Source organism: Charadrius vociferus, unplaced genomic scaffold (genome assembly GCF_000708025.1).
Source record: "Charadrius vociferus isolate BGI_N301 unplaced genomic scaffold, ASM70802v2 scaffold97, whole genome shotgun sequence".
Taxonomy (NCBI): Eukaryota; Metazoa; Chordata; class Aves; order Charadriiformes; family Charadriidae; genus Charadrius; species Charadrius vociferus.
The window spans coordinates 2,284,495-2,304,447 of NW_009649316.1; the positions used below are offsets into that span (position 1 = coordinate 2,284,495).

Sequence of the window (19,953 nt, forward strand, 5' to 3'; positions counted from 1 at the left end):
GGCCTTCCAGTACCTAAAGGGGGCCTACAGGAGAGCTGGGGAAGGACTTTTTACTAGGGCATGTAGTGATAGGACGAGGGGGAATGGCTTTAAACTGGAAGAGGGCAGGTTTAGATTAAACATTAGGATGAAGTTTTTCACTTTGAGGGTGGTGAGGCACTGGAACAGGTTGCCCAGAGAAGTTGTTGAGGCCCCATCCCTGGAGGAGTTCAAGGCCAGGCTGGACGTGGCCTTGAGCAACCTGGTCTAGTGGGAGGTGTCCCTGCCCATGGCAGGGAGGCTGGAACTTGATGAACCTCAAGGTCCTTTCCAACCTAAACCATTCTACGATTCTAAGAGGTAATGGGCACAAGCTTGAAAATAGGAAGTTCCATCTTAACATGAGGAGGAACTTCTTTACTTTCAGGGTGGCAGAGCACTGGCACAGGCTGCCCAGAGAGGTGGTGGAGTCTCCCAGTCTGGAGACATTCAAAACCTGCCTGGATGCCGTCCTGTGCAACCTGCTGTAGGTGACCCTGCTCGGGCAGGGGGTGTTGGACTAGATGATCTCCAGAGGTCCCTTCCAACCCTGACCATTCTGTGATTCTGTGAAACAATACAAGTGACAGGACATAATCTGTGCAGAACGTTCTTCATTGTTACATTCATTCTGACAAGTGATTTTGATAGTCAAAGACTAGACTTGTAATATGGACAATTTATTTCATATTTGTTTTGTATTGGAATTTGATTACAACTGTGTAGGAGTGCCCTCAGGTCTTCATCCACTGAAGATGCAGCTGAGGTTCACTTTCTTCATTATGTGAAACCAAAAGCTGTAATGGCCTGCAGTATTCACAGGAAGAAAAAGATAGCGAACCATATTCACACTTTAGTAAACTGTATGGAGTCACTTAGCCAACCCCCTTCTACAGGAAAGGGCTGACCAAGTCTACTCAGCTACAAAGCCATCCTCACTGGCTTCCACCCCCAGTAAATGTCAGTGCATGACTGCTCGGAGCCATCAGTTACCAGTACTATTCTGCATGTCCATTATCTGCTGTTCTATTTTCCAGGGTTGCCATTCTTTCAGTTTATTTCCCTCTGCGAGATCGCCCTCAACTTCTACTTATATTATACAGCTGCTAGGGGAAGATACATGTTTGAATATGATTAGTAAGGGGGATAAGAATAAGTTACTAGAACAGGTGACTACAGGGGTTGGTCAGTACAGCCACAGGTTTTCATGCAGTCTTTGGCAGTCCTTGTAGCAGCTCTGCTAGAAGGATGTTCTCAGATCCAGGTCTTCAGCAAAGATAAATTTGCAAAATCCAGGGACAATAATGGAGCAGCATCCATGAATACCAGTAAGATAACAGCTGACTGCATCCTAGGACCAACTTTACTGGAACTTGTCCTTAAAGATACAGCATGTCACACCAACTCTTCACTGAAGTGAACAATTCTTCACAATCTTCTTTTGCATCACAGCAGGGTAAACCAAAATTTGTAAATCCCTACTTTTCTTGCTGTGTGAATGGAAAGCAGTATCTTTCTTAACTCTTGATCATTATGCTTTATCATATTCAGAATATGCAATTCAGAAAAGCAAATTTCTTCCTTTCTCCCTTGATGCTAAACATGCCATATCTGAGGTCCCTGTCTCTACAGATCCAGGCACTCCAATTCCTTGCCATCTGTGTCTGTTTAGCTATTTCATAGGGTACCAATGATGCACAATTTAACCATGGGGTCATCTCATTCAGATGAGGAATGGAAGACTGTGGGAGCATCGTTTTGTTACTTACTTCGTAGAAGCCACGGACCAGGGCCTCTGTTTGCTGAACCACTCCTCGTTCCACTCGCCACTTAACCATTCTCTCGATGTACTCTTTTTTGTTCTTTTCTGTCACTGCTGTATTTGCCCCACCAGATTTCAACTCTCTCTCTGTCACCTACAGAACAAAGATAAATAGTGGTATAGCAACGTGCGGATCACACTGTGTTTCAAATTTAAGTTGTACTTTGAAAACGTAGGTGAAAAATATAACAGCTATATTTCTCGTTCTGGACTCCTGGCCTCTTGTCCATTTGCAGTAGAAACAAAAATGATAAGGAGGGTCCCCCCTCAGCCCTAGCCCTAGCCTTATCTCCAGCTGAGGCTGGACTGACCTTTAGGTTACTCCAAACTGTACCAGCAAAGATTGATTCAGGGAGTACCATCTGTAAGTCATGTACAATGTGCCACTCTGGCCCGTCTTTTCATTCTCTCCTTTCCCCTGCTAGGAGCTGCAGCGAGGGTGACAACAGTACCAGCTTGCTATTTGCTGTAGATTATCCAAGCAACAGTATGGGAGACAACAGGATGGAAAGGCAATCACAGTATTGGAATGGGCAGACTGCTTTCCCAACTGGAAGGGATCTCTCCTTGTCTCTTAGGCAATAAGTGTTACCCTTCCCCAAGTGCTAATAAAAGCTTTTACTCAGAAATGCCAATAGCCAAAAAAATTATCACGAAATGAATACTCCCAATACACTAACTAAACAAGACCTGTATAGCACCCTGCACAGATGACAAATATAATCACTGTGGGATTCAGAGTTTTGTATCAGCCATCCAAACCTGACAAGTGTTTGTACGGTAAATAACTTTTTTATTTTTTTAACCAAGAGCTACGGCATTTCATTGCATTTTAATGGTTAATTTAGTTGTCTTGGGTTACCAAGGCTTAAGATTGAGAAGGGATTTACAGAATTAATCTAGATTCTACCCAGCAAGCACATACTCCTCACGTGACACAAAAGAATATTTATCTTGCAATTATTTTCACATTCAGTCTAGTGGATTTAAAAGGAAGAATGTTTTGCTCTCTCCTTCATTTTTTTGCTGCTATAACAATGATGTCTAGCACAGATAGTAAATGAGCTGCATGAATACATATTCATAATTCATATTATTTACATATTTTTTATATTATTATCTATTTATTAGCCCAACAAACAGCACACAGCATATATAGTATTTAGGTCACTTTGCTTGAGGGACCTGTTGTAACATTATGAATTATGGAAACACTCAATGAGTCATCTAATCTGTAGCTTTGTTGAGAAACAGCAAGAACAAGTAAGGTCAGATGTAATGAGTTAGGAATTCTTAGCTGGTTCAGGTTAAATTCCCAAATGTAAATCACTGCATCACCATTATAGAAGCAACACTGCATCGTCCAGAGGATAAGACTCTGGCCCAGCTGCCATGCTGTATTCTTCAAGAAAATGCAGCATTAAGATACATCTGTCAAAACTAACGTCTAAACGTTGTCTAGCTTTAACCATGACCGTAAGTCCAGATGTTCTAAATCTCCTGCAAGACTTTCCGCAAGCACCTAGACATGCTAGTGATTTCTTCACCTTCTCATTATCCATGTGATTTCAAATACAATTAGTTATCTAGAATTGGAGGTAGACAATCAATAACAGTATGTCCCCATTTTTAATTTCTTTTTCGTAGAGGCATTAACCACAGCTAGAGTTCAGAATCAGGTTTCAGAGTAGCAAGGAGACATTTCAACCTATCTAGCCCGTTCCTTTTACCTGACTGGAGCAATTACCAGGCTCGGAGGCAGGCCCTATCTACATAGAGATATACAGAGCTTGGAGACAGGCCTGGAGGAACACTTTCTACTGGGTAAAAGCATGAGAAAGTACTTAGGGTCACAAGCAAATGGCACCTCTCTCAGTCTTATAAGCGAAATCCTCAAACTGGCGTCCAGTCCCCACCAGTAAAAACGTGTGATGCTTGGTTTGACATGGTATCTTTGCTGTTACAGTAGTGCTCCAGGCTCCAATGTGCAAGAAGGCTAGAGGTCCTCAGTAGTAAAATCTAACAGAAAAGGTGTCAAGAAAGAGGATTTGGCCTTAAAGGTTTAAAAGCTAAATACATCAGAGATGAGACGAGAAAGAAAAAAACAAAAGTAGCAGTGAATGGTCCATAATAAAGTCATTGTGGTAATAGGACAAAAAGGCTGTAACCCTTCTCCTGGACAGCTTCTCAAAGAGCCACTATTTCTTGCTTCCCTTACCCAGCCCTTAAAATCCAGCTTCCCAAATATTAGCAGAGTTCCCACTGTGATCTCTACTTGCACATGTATCCAGCAAAGCAATGCTCAGATGGCATTTAAGTGGTCAGATACTCTTGGCATACAAGAATTTCCAACTGGGATCCATCTGTGAGCATAAAATGTTATTGCGATTTCTTCGTTATTTTGCTGTCAGCACTTAGCAAATTTCAGAAGGGGGAAAATCTCACTTGTGCTTAGGACTCTCGGATTCTGACAGTTGTATTTCACAGCAAGAACCATTTTTTCCCCCATCACTAGATCTAGCAAGGTTAGTGTCTAGTACGTATGAAATAAAGTACTAGACAATGTGTGAACTGGCATAAAAATCTGGCTTTTAGTGTTCTTTTGCTTTCATATCACAGTATCTACAACAGATTGTGATTTTTTTCTGTTCTCTTTAGAGCCATCTCTTATCTTCCACAACAGACTCCTATGTAATTGTCTAGCTCTTTTCTCTAGCGAGAGCATAACAAGTAATTAGTGTGCCAAATGTTACCTTCAGATGCATCGGGGCAATTCAGGCTGAGATTCTTATTCATCTTTGTAGTCTTCCAATGTAAATACAAACTTGTCTTATCTGCCTTCGTTAATATGTCTCTATGTTTCTGTCTGTCTTTGTGTATTAATCTTATATAGCCATACCTTCCAGGGAAAACACTGTACTGTCAAATGAATGTCATGCAAGCTCTCAGCTCAAAGCCCGTGAAAAAAACCTGCATTTAAGTCTGTGGAAAAACAGTGTTACCTTTCCTACACAAGCTTCTCACTTCAATTCTTCTGCCTTATCCTTTTCATTTCATCAACCCTTGACTCTGCTCATCCGTCATGACCTTGTACTATAAGCAGACTAAATTCAGTTTTGAAAACATCCCCTGAAGTCTTCCTTGCTTTCTGTTACTTTCAAGCTTATACTGGAGCAGCCCTTTTACTTTCAGAGCCAGAATTCCACCCCTCCCCCCCAACTATTTTAACTCTCCCCTAGCTCTGTGCAAACTCCTGTCAACTTTATTTTCAGGGGTTAAGAGCCACTCTCTTCCTTTCCACCTGATCTCTCTGCTCCCGTTGACACTGTGTATCTGCTCCTTATGCAAGTGAAATTCCATCCCTTGAGCTTCTACAGTACTTGGTGAGCTTGGTTCTCCACTCTCTCTAGTTTTCAGTATCTCCTTGGAGGTCCTTAATCTTGGTCTGAATATTTCTTTGGGTCTCTTCAAGGTTTTCCAGAGACAGTTATAATCTAGCATGGGTTACAACAGCAAAGAGCACCAGGGCTTCAGCGCAAGCCACAGAATCCTACAGGAAACACTTGTTCTGGTTGCCAGTCTCCACTTAAGCCAGGGTTGTGCCCTATTTAGGGTACAGTTATCCAGATCAGCAAGGTTAAAGAGAGTTGTCTGACTAAGGTAGAGCTGAGTGGTAGAAAGCATAATAAATGGATGTACATACCAAGTTGTTAAGCAGGTGCAAGGTAAGTAAGAAACACAGAATCTATCAGGGAGATATCAGACAAAATAATGGTGAGAGTTGCCAGGTCTTGCACCACCTGCCAAATGTTTTTCTTCCCTCCTAACCCCCCATTCCTTTCAGTCACATCAGCTTTAAGTTACATTGCTTGCATTCACCGAATGCCACATCTGTGTGAACTACACCCTGGAGAGAAGAGCTGCACTCCACTTCAGAGAATTCCTCATGCTCATCAGTGTGTGGCTCAATAAGCCTGTAGGGGGGCTGGTATTTTATATTATACACCCGAAGAATAAACATCTGCATTGAAACAGGTGGCTTGAAAGAAACAGAAGGTAGGAGAAGAAAATGTTATTGAAAGGCTAAAGGATCTGTTCTGACAGAAAGATGTTCATCATGCTCAACTTTGTCAGCTTCAAATTTGCTTTTCAGATGTTTTGCATAGCTGTGCTCACCTGTCCAAACACCTCCTCGTTCACTGTGAAGGTGAGATCCAGGATATCTGTGATGTTATTATCCTTCATCCACTGCAAGCTTTGATGGAACTCTTCATCCAGGTACTCCAAGTCGCTTAAATCACATGGCCTGATGGCGAGGCAAGAAAAAAAAAAAACGTGGCTGAGTATATAACCCCATGACTATTGGCAGGCTGACTTACTACTAAGACTGTGAACAAATTCATGTCGAAGATCTAAGCTGGTGTTCGTTTGGTTTTGTTAACATTTTGTTACACAGACCCTCTTAAAGCAGTTCTGCAACTGTCTGCTTCGCGTGGCTGGGCTCAAGGCCAAATCTGCTGGCTGCCTGAGCTATTTGCTGTTGGAAGGCACCCCTGGGGCTTGATTTTATGTGAATCTTCAGGATGCCCTGCACTTCAGAGCACATGCTTACCTTCAGTCCAGATGGGCCCCACCATGTTGTGCCTGGCTGCTTCCATCTATCTATCATCCTCAAGGTGAGCACACGAGACTGACACAAGGCAGACCAGGCAGCCTAAATTTCTGCTAATATGGAATCGGCCTTGTTTGCTGAAAGGGCAGGTGGATGTTACGAGCAGCTGGTTTCAAGTCCCCTAAAGGGGCAATAAGGATGCAGGGAGCGCTCTGGGTTTTAGGCTGTTTCCAGACTAGCTCATATACAATACAGGTATGAGTGTTGGGATCCCAGCAATACTCATTGTTAAAAAAATAAAATTAAATATCGTTAAAGATCTTGAAGGACTGTTAAGACAAGTATCTTTGCTGATTCAGAATCATCCTAAATGATAAACTATTTCAGCTAAACTTTATTCTGCTCTTCGTTGTTTGATTGCAGTCTTGACTTCTTACTTACAGCTTTTCTTATTGCTACAAATTTTATGTACCTTGTCTTGTTGCAGTCTGTTAATTAAAGAGGGACAGATTGTCAATTAAAGTTAACCTTATAAACTTGACATTGAAAGTAATATATTACTGGTAGCTTCCACTTACTAGTGTAAAAGACAGTTGAAGACCAATATGAAACATTTATTGTTTATATCTACATTAGCATTCCTAATTCATCTGAGTTGTGTTTAAAATGAAAACCTACTTCACCGGTGAGGCATGAGAAATTATGTATTTTTCTTAATGTTTTTTTCTTGTTGTTGTTTTGTTCCATCAAAGATGCTTTGCAGTCTTCCATGTATCATTTTAATTGCTTTGATAACTTTTCATCAGTAGTAAACTCTGGAATTATGGGTCAGTACTTTCCTAAATGTCAACTTATCATGCATTTGTATCAACATAGGCAGTATTTATGAAGGGCAAGTTCTTGGGCAAAGTAAAGAAAAATTTAAAACACGTTTGTTTTCTATCACAGACCAACCAACCAACAGCAGAAAGGACTTGAAGGTCAGAGCGCTCAAAGCAGCTCCACGAGGGTCTGTGTCCCTGCAGAACTCACTGCAGGATCACTGTTTCTGCATGGTTTCTGCACGGCTGCATGCTAATACTTACAGCCTTAGTAGTGCTTTGTAGAACGGCCTTGTGAAGAAAGCATCAAGAAGGTACTGATGGATGAGAGCAAGGCCAAGAATACGACCGCTGAACCTGAACCTGGGATATAAAATGCAGAACAAATGAACTAGAGACATTCAACACAAACTTACACAGATAGCAATTGTTCTTTGTTTCTGACTTTCAATGTTTCTTACATTCATTCAGTTATTTCTTTTTTTCTGAGCAGATACCTAACAGCACCCCTCGCACCTCTGATCAATAATGGCTCTTCTTGATCCGTCTCTTACAGTACCCGTACGTGCAGCTCTTCTGTGCCAAACCAATAAACACTCTGAAGACTCACCTTCTGTGATCTTTAGTTGAATATTCTGATACAGACTGACTCCATCAAATGCAATATTTAGGCAGTGAAATACTGTAATACTCCACCTCACCTCAGCAGAAAACATACTATCAAAACAGCTGCAAGGGATATTTGGTGAATCAGTATATCCAGTTTCTGACTGCTTACAACACTTTCCAAGCTGGGGCTTTAAAGTACTTTAAAAGGGTCGCGAGTTGACTTTATAGGGGGAAACTAAAGTTCAAATGGTCACAAACTGTTGTGACCAAGAATACATATTAAAATCAGTATCTAAAGCTCAGGCAAGCTGTCCCCAGACCACTTTCTTAATGCTGATGCTCAGCTGTCTTCACTATTTACATACTTTTGTGTTTGTTTCTGTTTTCCAAGAACAACAACCTCTAGTCCCGCTCCAAGCACACTCAAATAGTACCCCGTCCATTACAATCTATGACCTGGGATGATAAGCTGTTAAATTTTTCTTTCTGTGATTTCTTCTATGACTTATTAGCTATTATTCCATCAAATTTGGTTTTACATCAGTAATCTTAGGCAGAAAAATACAGAACTGGTGTGAGTCCAGGTGAGTTTGGTTTTTGTAAAAACAACCCCCATCACCCATCCAAAACTTACTTATTTGTAAAGAAGGAAAAGAAAAAAATCCAACATCCCAAGTACGAGCACTCCAAGCCTGAGCTGACTGACATCACAGTAAAGTTTTATTGCACAAAAGATGAGAAACAGATCAAAAAGCTGAGAAACCATTCCTTCCGCTACAGGAACCAGTGCAAAGACCCCTCCTGCATATGAATGAAACATGAGTCTCATTGTAATAAAAGCAGCACAGAGTATCTGTTCAGTCAACTTTATGCTCATGGGACAGAACAACAAGTGCTTAGTATGTCAAATGGGGCACAAAATAGCATGCTGTGGGCCCAATTAGCATTTACATCACCACAGGAGCTGCCTCCGGGTCCCCTGCATCCAAGAAAGGTGCTTATGATATGCAGCTGACTGGTAACAGAAGAGTGATTATATTACCTCCTTACAGCTGTTTCCACAGCAGCAACAAAAGGCAGCTGTTGGGTCTAGTTAGGACCTGCTTCACTTCACTTGCGCTCCGGTGCAATGTTTCCAGTAAAAGGCAATGAAAAGAGGGGGAGCTGACACAATGAAAGTACAGTGGAAGCCAGACAGCTCAAACCCCAGAAATACTGAGCCTGTAATCCATCAGTTTTATAGCACCTTCAGGATCTATAATCAAGTCCGTTTGTCCTAAATAACGCATGTCGGCTTTTTTGGGTTTGTTCTTCACCGCCCTCCCTCCCCCATCCATCCCTATACATTTTGAAAGCCGACGCTGAATGAAAATCCTATGAGTGCTGAGTGTTCCTCACCACAATGCTCATCCCGCGGCTACTCAACTGTGCAGGGCTGGGCAGGCAGGAGTAAATCTGGAATAAAGTAAAGCTGGAAGTAAATCACCAAGAAAAGTCTCAGGGATTTGGGAGTGCTGTTTCTGCTAAGAAATTGCTTGAACGTGTGAACAGCGTCAGTTCTCTCCTCGCTGCTTGTATCACTTCTGTACCTCCACATGGCTTTGAGGGCATTAATGCAAAGCTGACGTGAAAGGGTAGTGCACATACATCAAGGTGTTTACAATCACAAGCGCGTGTTATGGTAGCCGTTAATGGAGAGTTTAATTTGAATCAATGCCTTATGGCAGAACTGTATCAAACCACCCAAAGGTCACGGGCAGTGTTTCTGCGTGAAAGGACTAAGTCCGATGGGTCAGCCTAAGCAAACGGGCAGAGGAACTCTACGTTGTGCGGTCCTTCGGTCTGGCCTTGCACTTGCAGCCCTCTGGGACGCACCAGGGCTCCCTCAAACTGTGGGCCTGGCTGTGGTTCCACAGCCCCAGCCCTTGCAATGGTACTGTGTAGGAAAACAAATCTGGTACTAACTGGTCTGGATAAAGGAGATGAAATAATTAACAAGACATTGCCATTCCTGGTGCCTGTTGATACAATGGATAAAAAAGCTACATTGCAGTCTATATTTCTTGGCAGGTCCACATCACCCCAGCAGACACAGTGCTTTGTGGCCAAAGCATGTGAGCTCTCCATCCCACAAATCCTTCCTTTCCTGCACGCAGCTTTGGTTTCTCTGCAGAGGCTCCCTATACCGGACTCTCTGATCTGAGTGGTGTAAGAGAAGGTCCTTTGGCCCTTTGTCTGTTCTGGACAGAGCCTGGGACCACAGCTGGCACCCCTGTGGTCCAGAAGTACACTGAGAAACACGGACTCTGGTAAGTCAATGGATACCTGTCAAAAGGGAGGCATTTGCTACTGTCCTCAGAGGACAACTACACAGTCTATCTGCATGTGTGTCCATGCTGTCCATCAAGCTGCCACCACAATCAGCCAAGCATAACAGTCCCACTTAAAATATATCAAAACTTACAAAAAAGCAACAAGAAACAAACTGTCCTCCTTACAAAAGCCAGGTAAAACAAAACCAGACTTTTGTCATTATTTCATCCTGAAGGATTTAGAGCATGGGTGAGATGCAGAGGTGGGTGAGACAGTCCCTTCAGAAAAAAAAACAAGTTTTCTTGACAGAATAAGCAGCACAAAGGTAAATCCTGACTGGAGGGCACATACCTTCCTTAAACCTGACTTACATTTGTCTTTCCAAGGAAGTATAAAACGCTTGTTCGACTTCTTTCTAGCAGGAAAGATAGCTTGGGAGAGGTGGGGAATGCTAGGTCTTGCTCTGGTCCTTTCTTTCAACACCCTTCCCTTTTGGAGACAATGATTGAGTCTGAGTAATGTGCTCCAGTACAGAGGGGAAATGCAGGAGGGAGTTAATGAACAGGAAATGGTGGAATAAGAGACAGAATTAATGAGCAGGAAAGCTGTTCTGGTTTGCTTGCCTATAGACACCGTTCGTCCACTCAAAAAAGGACATTGTATGCACCTGCTTTCTGGTTTTTAACACTACTATTTGACCCATTTGCAGAAGTTTCCACACTATGCAGCTCACTCCCTTTTTCCTTCTGGAGGCTGCAGGTGCCCCCGAAACAGCCTGTTTCCACAACAGCCTGTTGCAAAACAACAGGCTCGTTCTCCTCAGTGGGACTCTCTGCATACTTACTGCATGTCTGTGTACACAGGGAGAGACAAATCCATATGCTGTAGTAGCGACTAAGCAATAAATTTTCCTCCAATTGCAGGTGAGTCACAGGAAATTTAATTTACTCTGGTCTTTATCATATAGCAGCAGATTAAGGCAGGACCCATAATGACCCTTTGTTACAGGGTGCTCTCTTAACTGGTTGAACTAACACAGCTCTACTTTGTAAGACAGCCCTTCCTTGGATTTAGATGGAGAATGATGTACCTCGACAAAACTGTAATCTAGGTGTACAGGGGAAGAATGTTTTTTATCATTCTATAGGGGATGCTTTGGTAACCACGCCTTGTGGGTTAAATTGGCTATTGTAGGAGAAACTTTAAATCCTAAATAAAGGAAGCACCTGATGGGATTAAAAAGACTGAAAATCTTGCAAACCTTATCTCACTCAAACACATCAGCTGGGTTCAAGCGTGCCCTTGATTCAGAAGCTTGTGAAAAAATATTCAGAGAAGGGCTCAAGAGAGATGAATATAATATGGTTCACATCAAATTTGAAAATGTCATTTTCCTTTCATGAGACTACTGAAAACTAGCTTTCATCTGTAAGACAAATTTACACATCCTGCTGCACCAGTTTTTAAAGCTTTTGACTGTTTAATTGTGCAGATGAACTTTTGGCCATCTGAAAGACAAGCTGAACAAATGAGGCTGCACTGCGGTACAGGATTTCTGCCCTTGGCAGCTATTCTAAGGGAGAATGATATTTGGCAGGTGGATGCAGCTGGAGATCCTATTAGTCTTCCCACAGTGGGAGAGACTGGACCTAATCTCAACCATTATCGGATACCAGAGAATCTAAAAATGGAAAAGTATTTAGAAGGGCCCAGTCATGGGAAGGGCTTCACTCTGAACACGCATCTTGTTAGATAACAGAGAATTCAGTCATGAAACCCAAATTTGTAGGAAATCGGGCATTGTGGGTTGCTGAGGTTCTGGTATAGCTTGTTTTCATAGAATAGTTTGGGTTGGAAGGGACCTTTAAAGGTCACCCAGTCCAAATCCCCTGCAATGAGCAGGGACATCTTCAACTAGATCAGGTTGCTCAGAGCCTTGTCCAACCTGACCTTGAATGTTTCCAGGGATGGGGCATCTACCACCTCTTTGGGCAACATGTTCCAGGGTTTCACCACCCTCAGAGAAAAAAAATTGACCTTATATCTAGTCTAAATCTACCCTCTTTTAGTTTCAAACCATTACCCCTTGCAACAGGCCCTGCTAAAAAGTCTGCCCCATCTTTCTTAAAAGCCCCCTTTAAGTACTGGAAGGCTGCAATAAGGTCTCCCCAGTGCCTTCTCTTCTCCAGGCTGAACAACCCCAACTCTCTAAGCCTGTCTTCACAGAAGAGGTGTTCCATCCCTCTGATCATCTTCGTAGCCCTCCTCTGGACCCACTCCAACAGGTTCATGTCTTTCTTGGACTGAGGGCCCCAGAGCGGGATGCAGTACTCCAGGTGTGGTCTCACCAGAGAGGAGCAGAGGGGCAGAATCGGCTCCCTCGACCTGCTGGCCATGGTTCTTTTGATGCAGTGCAAGATACAGTTGGCCTTCTGGGCTGCAAGCACACATTGTCGGCTCATATCCAGCTTTTCATCCACCAGTACCCCAAGTCCTTCTTGGCAGGGCCGCTCTTAATCTCTTCATCCCCCAGCCTGTATTGATACCAGGGGCTGCCCCGACCCAGGTGCAAGACCCTGCACTTGGACTTGTTCAACCTCATGAGGCATATGCCCCAGAGGCGTGTGTCTATATGCTAGTAGCACGTATCCTTGTGTTGGCTCAGTGCAGGACATGATCAACATGTGCTGTAATGAGCTACATCTACAGAGCAATAACCTCGCAGTAGGATCAGATCATCTTTACAAAACCTTGGCAGTGGATCAAATCCACACCTCTATCAGCCTTCATTAACAAATACCTTTCTTTGGTGTGCATATTTAACCCCTACTCACATAAATGACAGAATGTTTGAACGGACTAATGTGATGACGTGAAGGGATCTCTTGTCAGGAAGGTTAGCCATGCAGGCTGGGATAGCTAATGCCGTTCTGTTTATCCGACTTGCATCTGCAAACTTTGCAGACCGCCTCTTTGCCACCGTGTCATTTGGTGTTGTGGCAAATTTGCTCTGCATATCTGCAGGCTCAGAGGTGGACGCTGTGGCATTCCAGCACGATGCCTCTTCAGTTCAGGAATCTGATGAGCTCATGTGTCATTAATATGAAAGGAATGGCTCTTACAAAGGCCAGGAGACAAAAGTCCACAAGCTCTCGGCACATTAAAGAGAAAAGATAAAATAATTCCTAAATTAGTCCTGGAGGAGAATTCCAATATAAGGAGTAATAAGATTACTGTCGGCTTGTTTTCTTTTCTTATATCCATCTCTAACCTGAGGAATTCTGAGAGAGACAAAGATACAATGCTGGGTCACCCATATGCAGCATCTTCCAATGTTGGGCGCTGAGGACTTATCCCACCTCTTCTAATACCTAACCACACTGGCATCCCACCTGAGAACTTCCTCTGGATCCCCACACACTTCTTCCGAAGCAATGGTAATGACCCACCTGACCAACTTTTGTTGTTGTTTTCTGTTTAACCTCCTTTGAGTTATGTTTCAAATACTGAAATGCATCTTATCTCATATATGGTCAAAATTTATTCCAGGTTTTCAGACAGTTGCTGAGATTTTAAGGGGAATCTCCATACTTCCTCACTATGAAACCGTGGAAAATTCTGTCAGATAAGCTTCATTTTCAATCCATTTTCCAAATTAAAACTGAAAGGAAACATTAAGGACTGCTGACATGGAGCAACCGTTTGTGCAGATTTCCAGCCTGGAAACTGATGGATGTTAAATAGTTACAGACTACAGGGATTTACCCCTGCAGCCCCTGCAAATGTTACTGGGACTTCATAGAGGATATGTTCTACTCGGAGCCAAGGCATTTTGTTCAGGCATGGAAAGATGAAAGAGCGTATTCCATGAACCCCTCTTTGATAATACTCTGTCTAACTATTCCTGTAAAACTTATGAGATTTAATTATATTTTAAAGGAAATTTGTAACACTTATTTAAGAAAGCACTGGACTTTCTTAAGTAGCCCCGATTGTAAAGTGTATGGAAAGTGGAAGAGTCCAGCAGGCCTGCTTGCAGATTGTCGTACAATACAAAGAGGGCGTTCAGAGATGTGTGAAATATATGCACATCACCCAAGAACTGAAATTAAACAAGAAAAGAAAAAAAGGATGAAAAGTGTTTTTCAGAGAGAAAAGCAACCTGGTGCAAAAAAAATTCCATTAGGCTTCAAACTGGTAATTCTCTTCAGGTGAAGGTCTACAGGAGCGAGCCTTCTCTTGCCAGCCTTCCTTCAGGTATTTTCACTTTTGTTGGGCACCTGAGTTTCATATGATGAACGTCTTTATGCGAGTCAACCCTCTCAGTTTATCGCTAAATTGTGCATATATTTTCTGCTGCAAAAGGCCAGTGTAATACTGACATTCCAACAAGCGCTTGAACTACTTTTATTTTCTGGATCTATCTGCAAATGTAACACAACATTTCTGTTTCTCAGTACTAAAGAGTAACCACATGAAAAAGAGCTATTGCTTACACATGATGAAAACGTGAACTATCCATGTCCTTCTAAATCTCTGGAGCCTATGTACCCTGAATTAGCAACTAAACCGCATACCAGTCCTCAAGCTTGATTTACCAGTAACTGAAAAACAATGAGATAATGCAAACCTTATTGCTTCTTTATTTAACCTCATCAAATCCTTTGTGTCTTTCCCTTGTCTCTAACCTAGCTATGTTGCATTTTCACTCAAAATGTCTTTTCATCTTCCTTATATCGTGGCTATACCCACCACAAAAGAACTGTCAGGAAAAGGTTAAAAGACTAGTTGTGCCACAGAGAAAAAAGCACGCTTTTATCAGGAAAGCTGCAGGCTATTCTGCTTTATGCAGAAAAATGAGGGGCAAAGATAATGTAGATAAGAGAAATTCACAGCATCCCCTCAGGTTTCTCTAAACACAATCTATCAAACAGCTACTTTCGGGAGGACTCCTTAGTTCAAGCACACAGCAGCTCCAGGTGAATGCTCACACAGTGAAACAGTTACAGCTGCATTTGCACATCGCTGCATCCAAGATAGTAGGCCGAGGTAGCTGCGTTGGCTCCTTGCACCTCAGCTGAGCTGTGTCAGAGGTTATTACTGCAGATACAGAACTGAGAAAATCCGTCTCTGGGACTTCCACTGCCCGGAGTCATCACAGGCAGGCCAGCCTTGGTGTCATGGGTTGTCTGAGCACCAGAGACTCCAGGCACAAGAAATGGAGAATTGATTTCCAGTTCTGTCTTCAAACTAATAAGGAGGCTAATAAACCAGATGGTCTCTCTATAACAAGAAATCTGTGCTATGCATCATTTTACCCATCACAAAGAAGTTCCACGAATGCAGTGTTTTGGAGGAGGAGAGGAGGTGTGTGGCCGAGTGCTGGAGTGGCTGTCTCTGCTTGCAGAGTTATCAGCCTCATGGACCATACCATACAACCATCCTCCTCTGGGAGGACCCTGGGCAAAATATGGCAGCACAAACATGACTAACCTTCATCAGAAACCGGGCTGCTTGCAGGGTTTAGCTTCTCTTGCTGGTACAATGGATAAAACACCCTGGCCTGTAAGACTGTTGGCAAGCTCTCCTCCAGTTTGGCCCAGTAACTGCAGAGGAGATGCAGACTGAGGTATGAACTACTGGCTAGAAGACTACAAACCTCTACATTTTGTGATTCCCAGATCCTGGGCTGTATTTTTCACTGGCAGATTTCAAAGCAGCTTCCAGAGGAGATCAGTGCCAATATTTCATTTGACAAATGACAAAACTTAAGTATAAAAGTACTTATCTCACGCTATCCAGAAAACAAGTGGTAGAGACAGCAATGGAATCACAGTCCTCTGAGTCCCACCTCTATTTTAGTTGTTTAGTCTATTTGACATTTTTTACTTTCTTACCTTCTATAAAACGATATGCAATTTTGTGCAATGATATGCAAGCTCTAGTTTACGTTCCGCTCCTTATGGACCAACTCAGTCTGATGCATATGGGTTGTTTTTTTAAGCCAGCAGAAGAACATTTTGAGAGATTTCGATTTTTCAGTCAAACCTTTTGGAAAAGCTGGGGGGGACACACACTTTGTAAACCTATGAATTAGTAAAGTTTTATACATGGCATGATTTATGTTTGCTTTCCATAGCTTTGCCATGTGTTGAAACAAACTAGTCAAGCTACAGGGGAAAATCCATAGATTGAGTCATCTGCCAGACAAGAGAGCCATAAAAGCACAAGCCAAATGACTGCACATTTTCCTTCAATGGCTAACTACAAACACTGAAGCCACAAGAACTGACTTATTCTCAGTCAAAGGAGGCACATCCTTTCCAGTCTGTCTGGGGTACTTAAACATGAGAGAGACTGCTCATCATGAGCTCACAGGTAAGCACCCAGGAATGTTTACGCTCCGTGATGAAGCATGATGCAGGTATCCTTGAGCTAACTGCAAACGGGTCTTCTGCAGCGCTGAGCCGTGTGGACTTAGTACCCCGGGGCCAGAAGCCCTACATTTGGGTTTGCACTGTGCTGCAATTCAGCTAACGCTCCCTGCTTCTCGGGATGAGGTACCTCAACTGAGTAAACTCAGAAATCTGTGTGCTAAAATTCAGACTTACTACCAGTTGTTTGAAAGTATATTTTAGGCCTTGTTTTGCAAACCATTGAACACCTCCAACTTTTATTAATACCACTGCAAACCGACAGCTCCGATCGTCTCCTGGGAACATGCAGAATGCAGCAGACCTGGACCTTTGCATTGCTGTTCAGAAGTCCAAGAAAATTTTTGACTTTTCCTTTATGAATCTTTCCAATGAAATTAATTCATTTCAGTTTCCAGTCCGTCTTTTCCAGAATGCAAGTCACAATGTAAAAAGCTTCCTTCAATCAGACCCAAGACACTGAATCTGGGGTTCTGTATTTCTGTTATTAAATGCATTTTTCTTCATAGAGGGGGGACAGGTCAGAATTTTTCTCATCCTCCATAATTTTATTGAGATTTTTAAAAATACTCCTGTCCCAAGTTGGGGCAAACTGACAAACTTAACATTGCCCTTCTCCCTTTAAATACATTCACGGATCAACTGAAACTTTAATCTTCCATTTTTCTGCATTTTAATGTAACACTAACAAAACATACTGAAATGAATAATAATTTTCAGTGGATAAATGAAATTTCCAACTTTCAAAATATCCCAGGGAGAGGCCTACAGAAAGAGAAATGCCTTTTCTACTCAAAAATATCCAAAATGAATTTGGGTTATTTACTGAAAACAATTCTGCTCTGCAAGCAGTCTTTCTTTTGATGCATGAATTGTGTTTACTAATAGAAAAGGGTACCTTGGGAATTTCTGCACCTGCTCTAACTGACTTTTCTTTACCTCACCGAAGTTGGAATAAAATGCGGTGAGAAATAAGGAGGGGCAAAGATGTCTGAGCAATACTTCACAGTGACAGCTCAGCCTTGCCATTCCAGTGCGGCTGGAACAAGAGATACGAGGACATTCATCACTCCCTGGGAGTTTTTCGCTACTACAAATAAACACACAATCGCTGCCCACCCTGATGTTTCCCTCCAGGCCTACATGCTCAGAGACAGTGCGGATTCTACCCTTTTCTCCTCTACCACATGCAAGGTGGAGACGCTACAGAGATTTTCGTGTGAAGCCTCCCATCTCTGGCCAAATTTAATCCACAATGTTGCAAAAGACTAAATGGCCTTAAGCAAGAGGGGGAAAAAAAAAGACTTTTGTAAAAACACAGCAAAACAGAACACCAGCCTTTCCCTCCAACCAAACTGTAATTATGGAAGCAGTGCTAGAAAATATGAGATTCAGAGAAGGGAAATGCAAGAAAGAAGAGAGACATCTTCTTGCAACCTATTTTATATCGCCATTCAAATTCTCAAAAGAACTTGGAAAAAATCATCCAGTAAGAGAAAGAAAGTAAAGAATAAGGTAAATATAAAGCAGAAACTTTTTTTTAAAAAAATGGTTGCTGTAGAAGCTCAGTTAGGGAGAATGTTTTTTTTTTTTCTCTTTCGCTTTGGTTTGCCTTTAATCTTACAATTCCTCCTGACCCTTAATAAATAATTAACCGGCTGTTGAGGCAGGCTTGATGTGGTATAGTCATACATCAAACTTACTAGGAAAATCAAAGTTTACTTAAGTACAGAAGACACTGAGCGAGATCAGAGTGCAGCAGCAAGAAGGCATTTCAGTAACATACCCTTTTCACATAGTGAAAAAGTCTTATAAAATTATTTCAGCTGCATATTTATTTTAATATTACTCTTGTCCAGAAGATTTACAATAGTGCTTGAAAATTTCTCATGCAAACATAATTTATTTAAAGTAAGATATTGCTAGTAATTAAAATTTATAGCGTAATGTAACATTAAATGCTTTGGTGTTCTATGGTGCCTTTCATCTGAGAATTTCAAAGTAGTTCAGAGCATTAGTACACATCAGATGGATTTCAAGTTGATTACATGATAGGAAATCTCTTCAGATGGAAACTGAGGCAAAGAGGTCATCATCTAAATTTCAGATACAACTGGATGTTGCTGGATGCCTACTCTGGGGTGTTATATCTGATCTGATTTTTAAGAGAATGATTTTTCAGCATTTAGCATAAACAGTTCCCTTCAAGATGGCTGCCAAATTGGTCTTCTAAATTCATTCCTCCCCCAAACACAGACCTATACAACTGGCCCATATGAGCCCAAAACCAAACTCAGTGTTTCTGACTCCCTTAATAAAACAGGTATTGGGCCATATGTAGGTTGCCTGCCACAACAGTTGAAACGTTAAAGAGATAAATGAGTAATTTGGGCTACATATTCCCCAGAGCTACTTTCAGTCAGCGGAGAGGAGCAATGGCTGTTTGCAGACCTCCTGCTTAGATGCCGTGACTACATTTCTCCACTGTTTCTATAAAGAGCCACAGAATGTGCCTAAATGAGCTGGTCAGCATTTGAGTACAACCCATTAGGTCATGAGGCAATTTGTCACTTTCTTTAAAAAGACTTTAATTGAAATAAGTCATTCTCCATGTAGCAGGATTAATGGAGCTTTGTCTCCTATAGATCTGTCTCCGATGGCCCTACACTACCACAACTGCAATAGCTCCAGTTCCTCCTACGCATCTCTGCTAGCACTTCCCACACTTTGGCGTATCTCCAGTTCCTCCCTTCTGCCTCCCCTGAGTTGTCACAGCTCTCCCTCGCATCCTCAAGCTACCGAGCAAGCTGATATAGCTGGTTCACCGTTTGCGCCTGTGAGGGACCTGTCAGCTTGCCCATTCCTAACTGGCCAGTCGAGAGGCCAAATGGAGCAGATTAACTGTTGAGCTCACCAGCCTGCCCTCACCCAGCCACAAGTTTCGCAAAGCTTTTAGGAAATTAGTATCTTTGAGATGTTTACCTTCCTGCCAAATAGGTCTCAAACTGATCGGGAAACTGTCTGATGGATAGGCAGGGCAACTGCACAAGGCACAACTCCTAAGGAAATTGGGTTAAGAAAATCAAGCAAGCTCTCTAAGGAGAAAGGACAGCTGAGGTTGCAACACTCTTGGTTCTTCTTGGGTTTATTAAAACAAAAAATGGGAAAAACAACACCCTGCATTCTTTGGCATGCCTGAGACGGATAGTGATGGCTATGTGGTTTCTCATTTACATGAAACAAATAAAAGAGAAGGTCAGAGTTTGGCCGGGGGTATACCCACACAGCACTGCGCAGGCAAAGGGAGCTTGCTCTACCCATGTG

The 19,953-nt window shown here is 42.3% G+C and overlaps 1 protein-coding gene across 1 annotated transcript in view; it reads right to left on the minus strand.

Moving 5' to 3' along the window:
• Positions 1-19,953, minus strand: part of HECW1 (HECT, C2 and WW domain containing E3 ubiquitin protein ligase 1) — a 185,124-nt gene that overhangs the window by 11,445 nt on the left and 153,726 nt on the right. Inside the window, exons 22-24 of the mRNA XM_009889422.1 lie at positions 7,538-7,636; positions 6,017-6,146; positions 1,788-1,934 (exon numbers count right to left, since the gene is read on the minus strand). Of these exons, the coding sequence (XP_009887724.1) occupies positions 1,788-1,934; positions 6,017-6,146; positions 7,538-7,636 (376 nt within the window). The remainder of the gene's footprint in view (positions 1-1,787; positions 1,935-6,016; positions 6,147-7,537; positions 7,637-19,953) is intronic.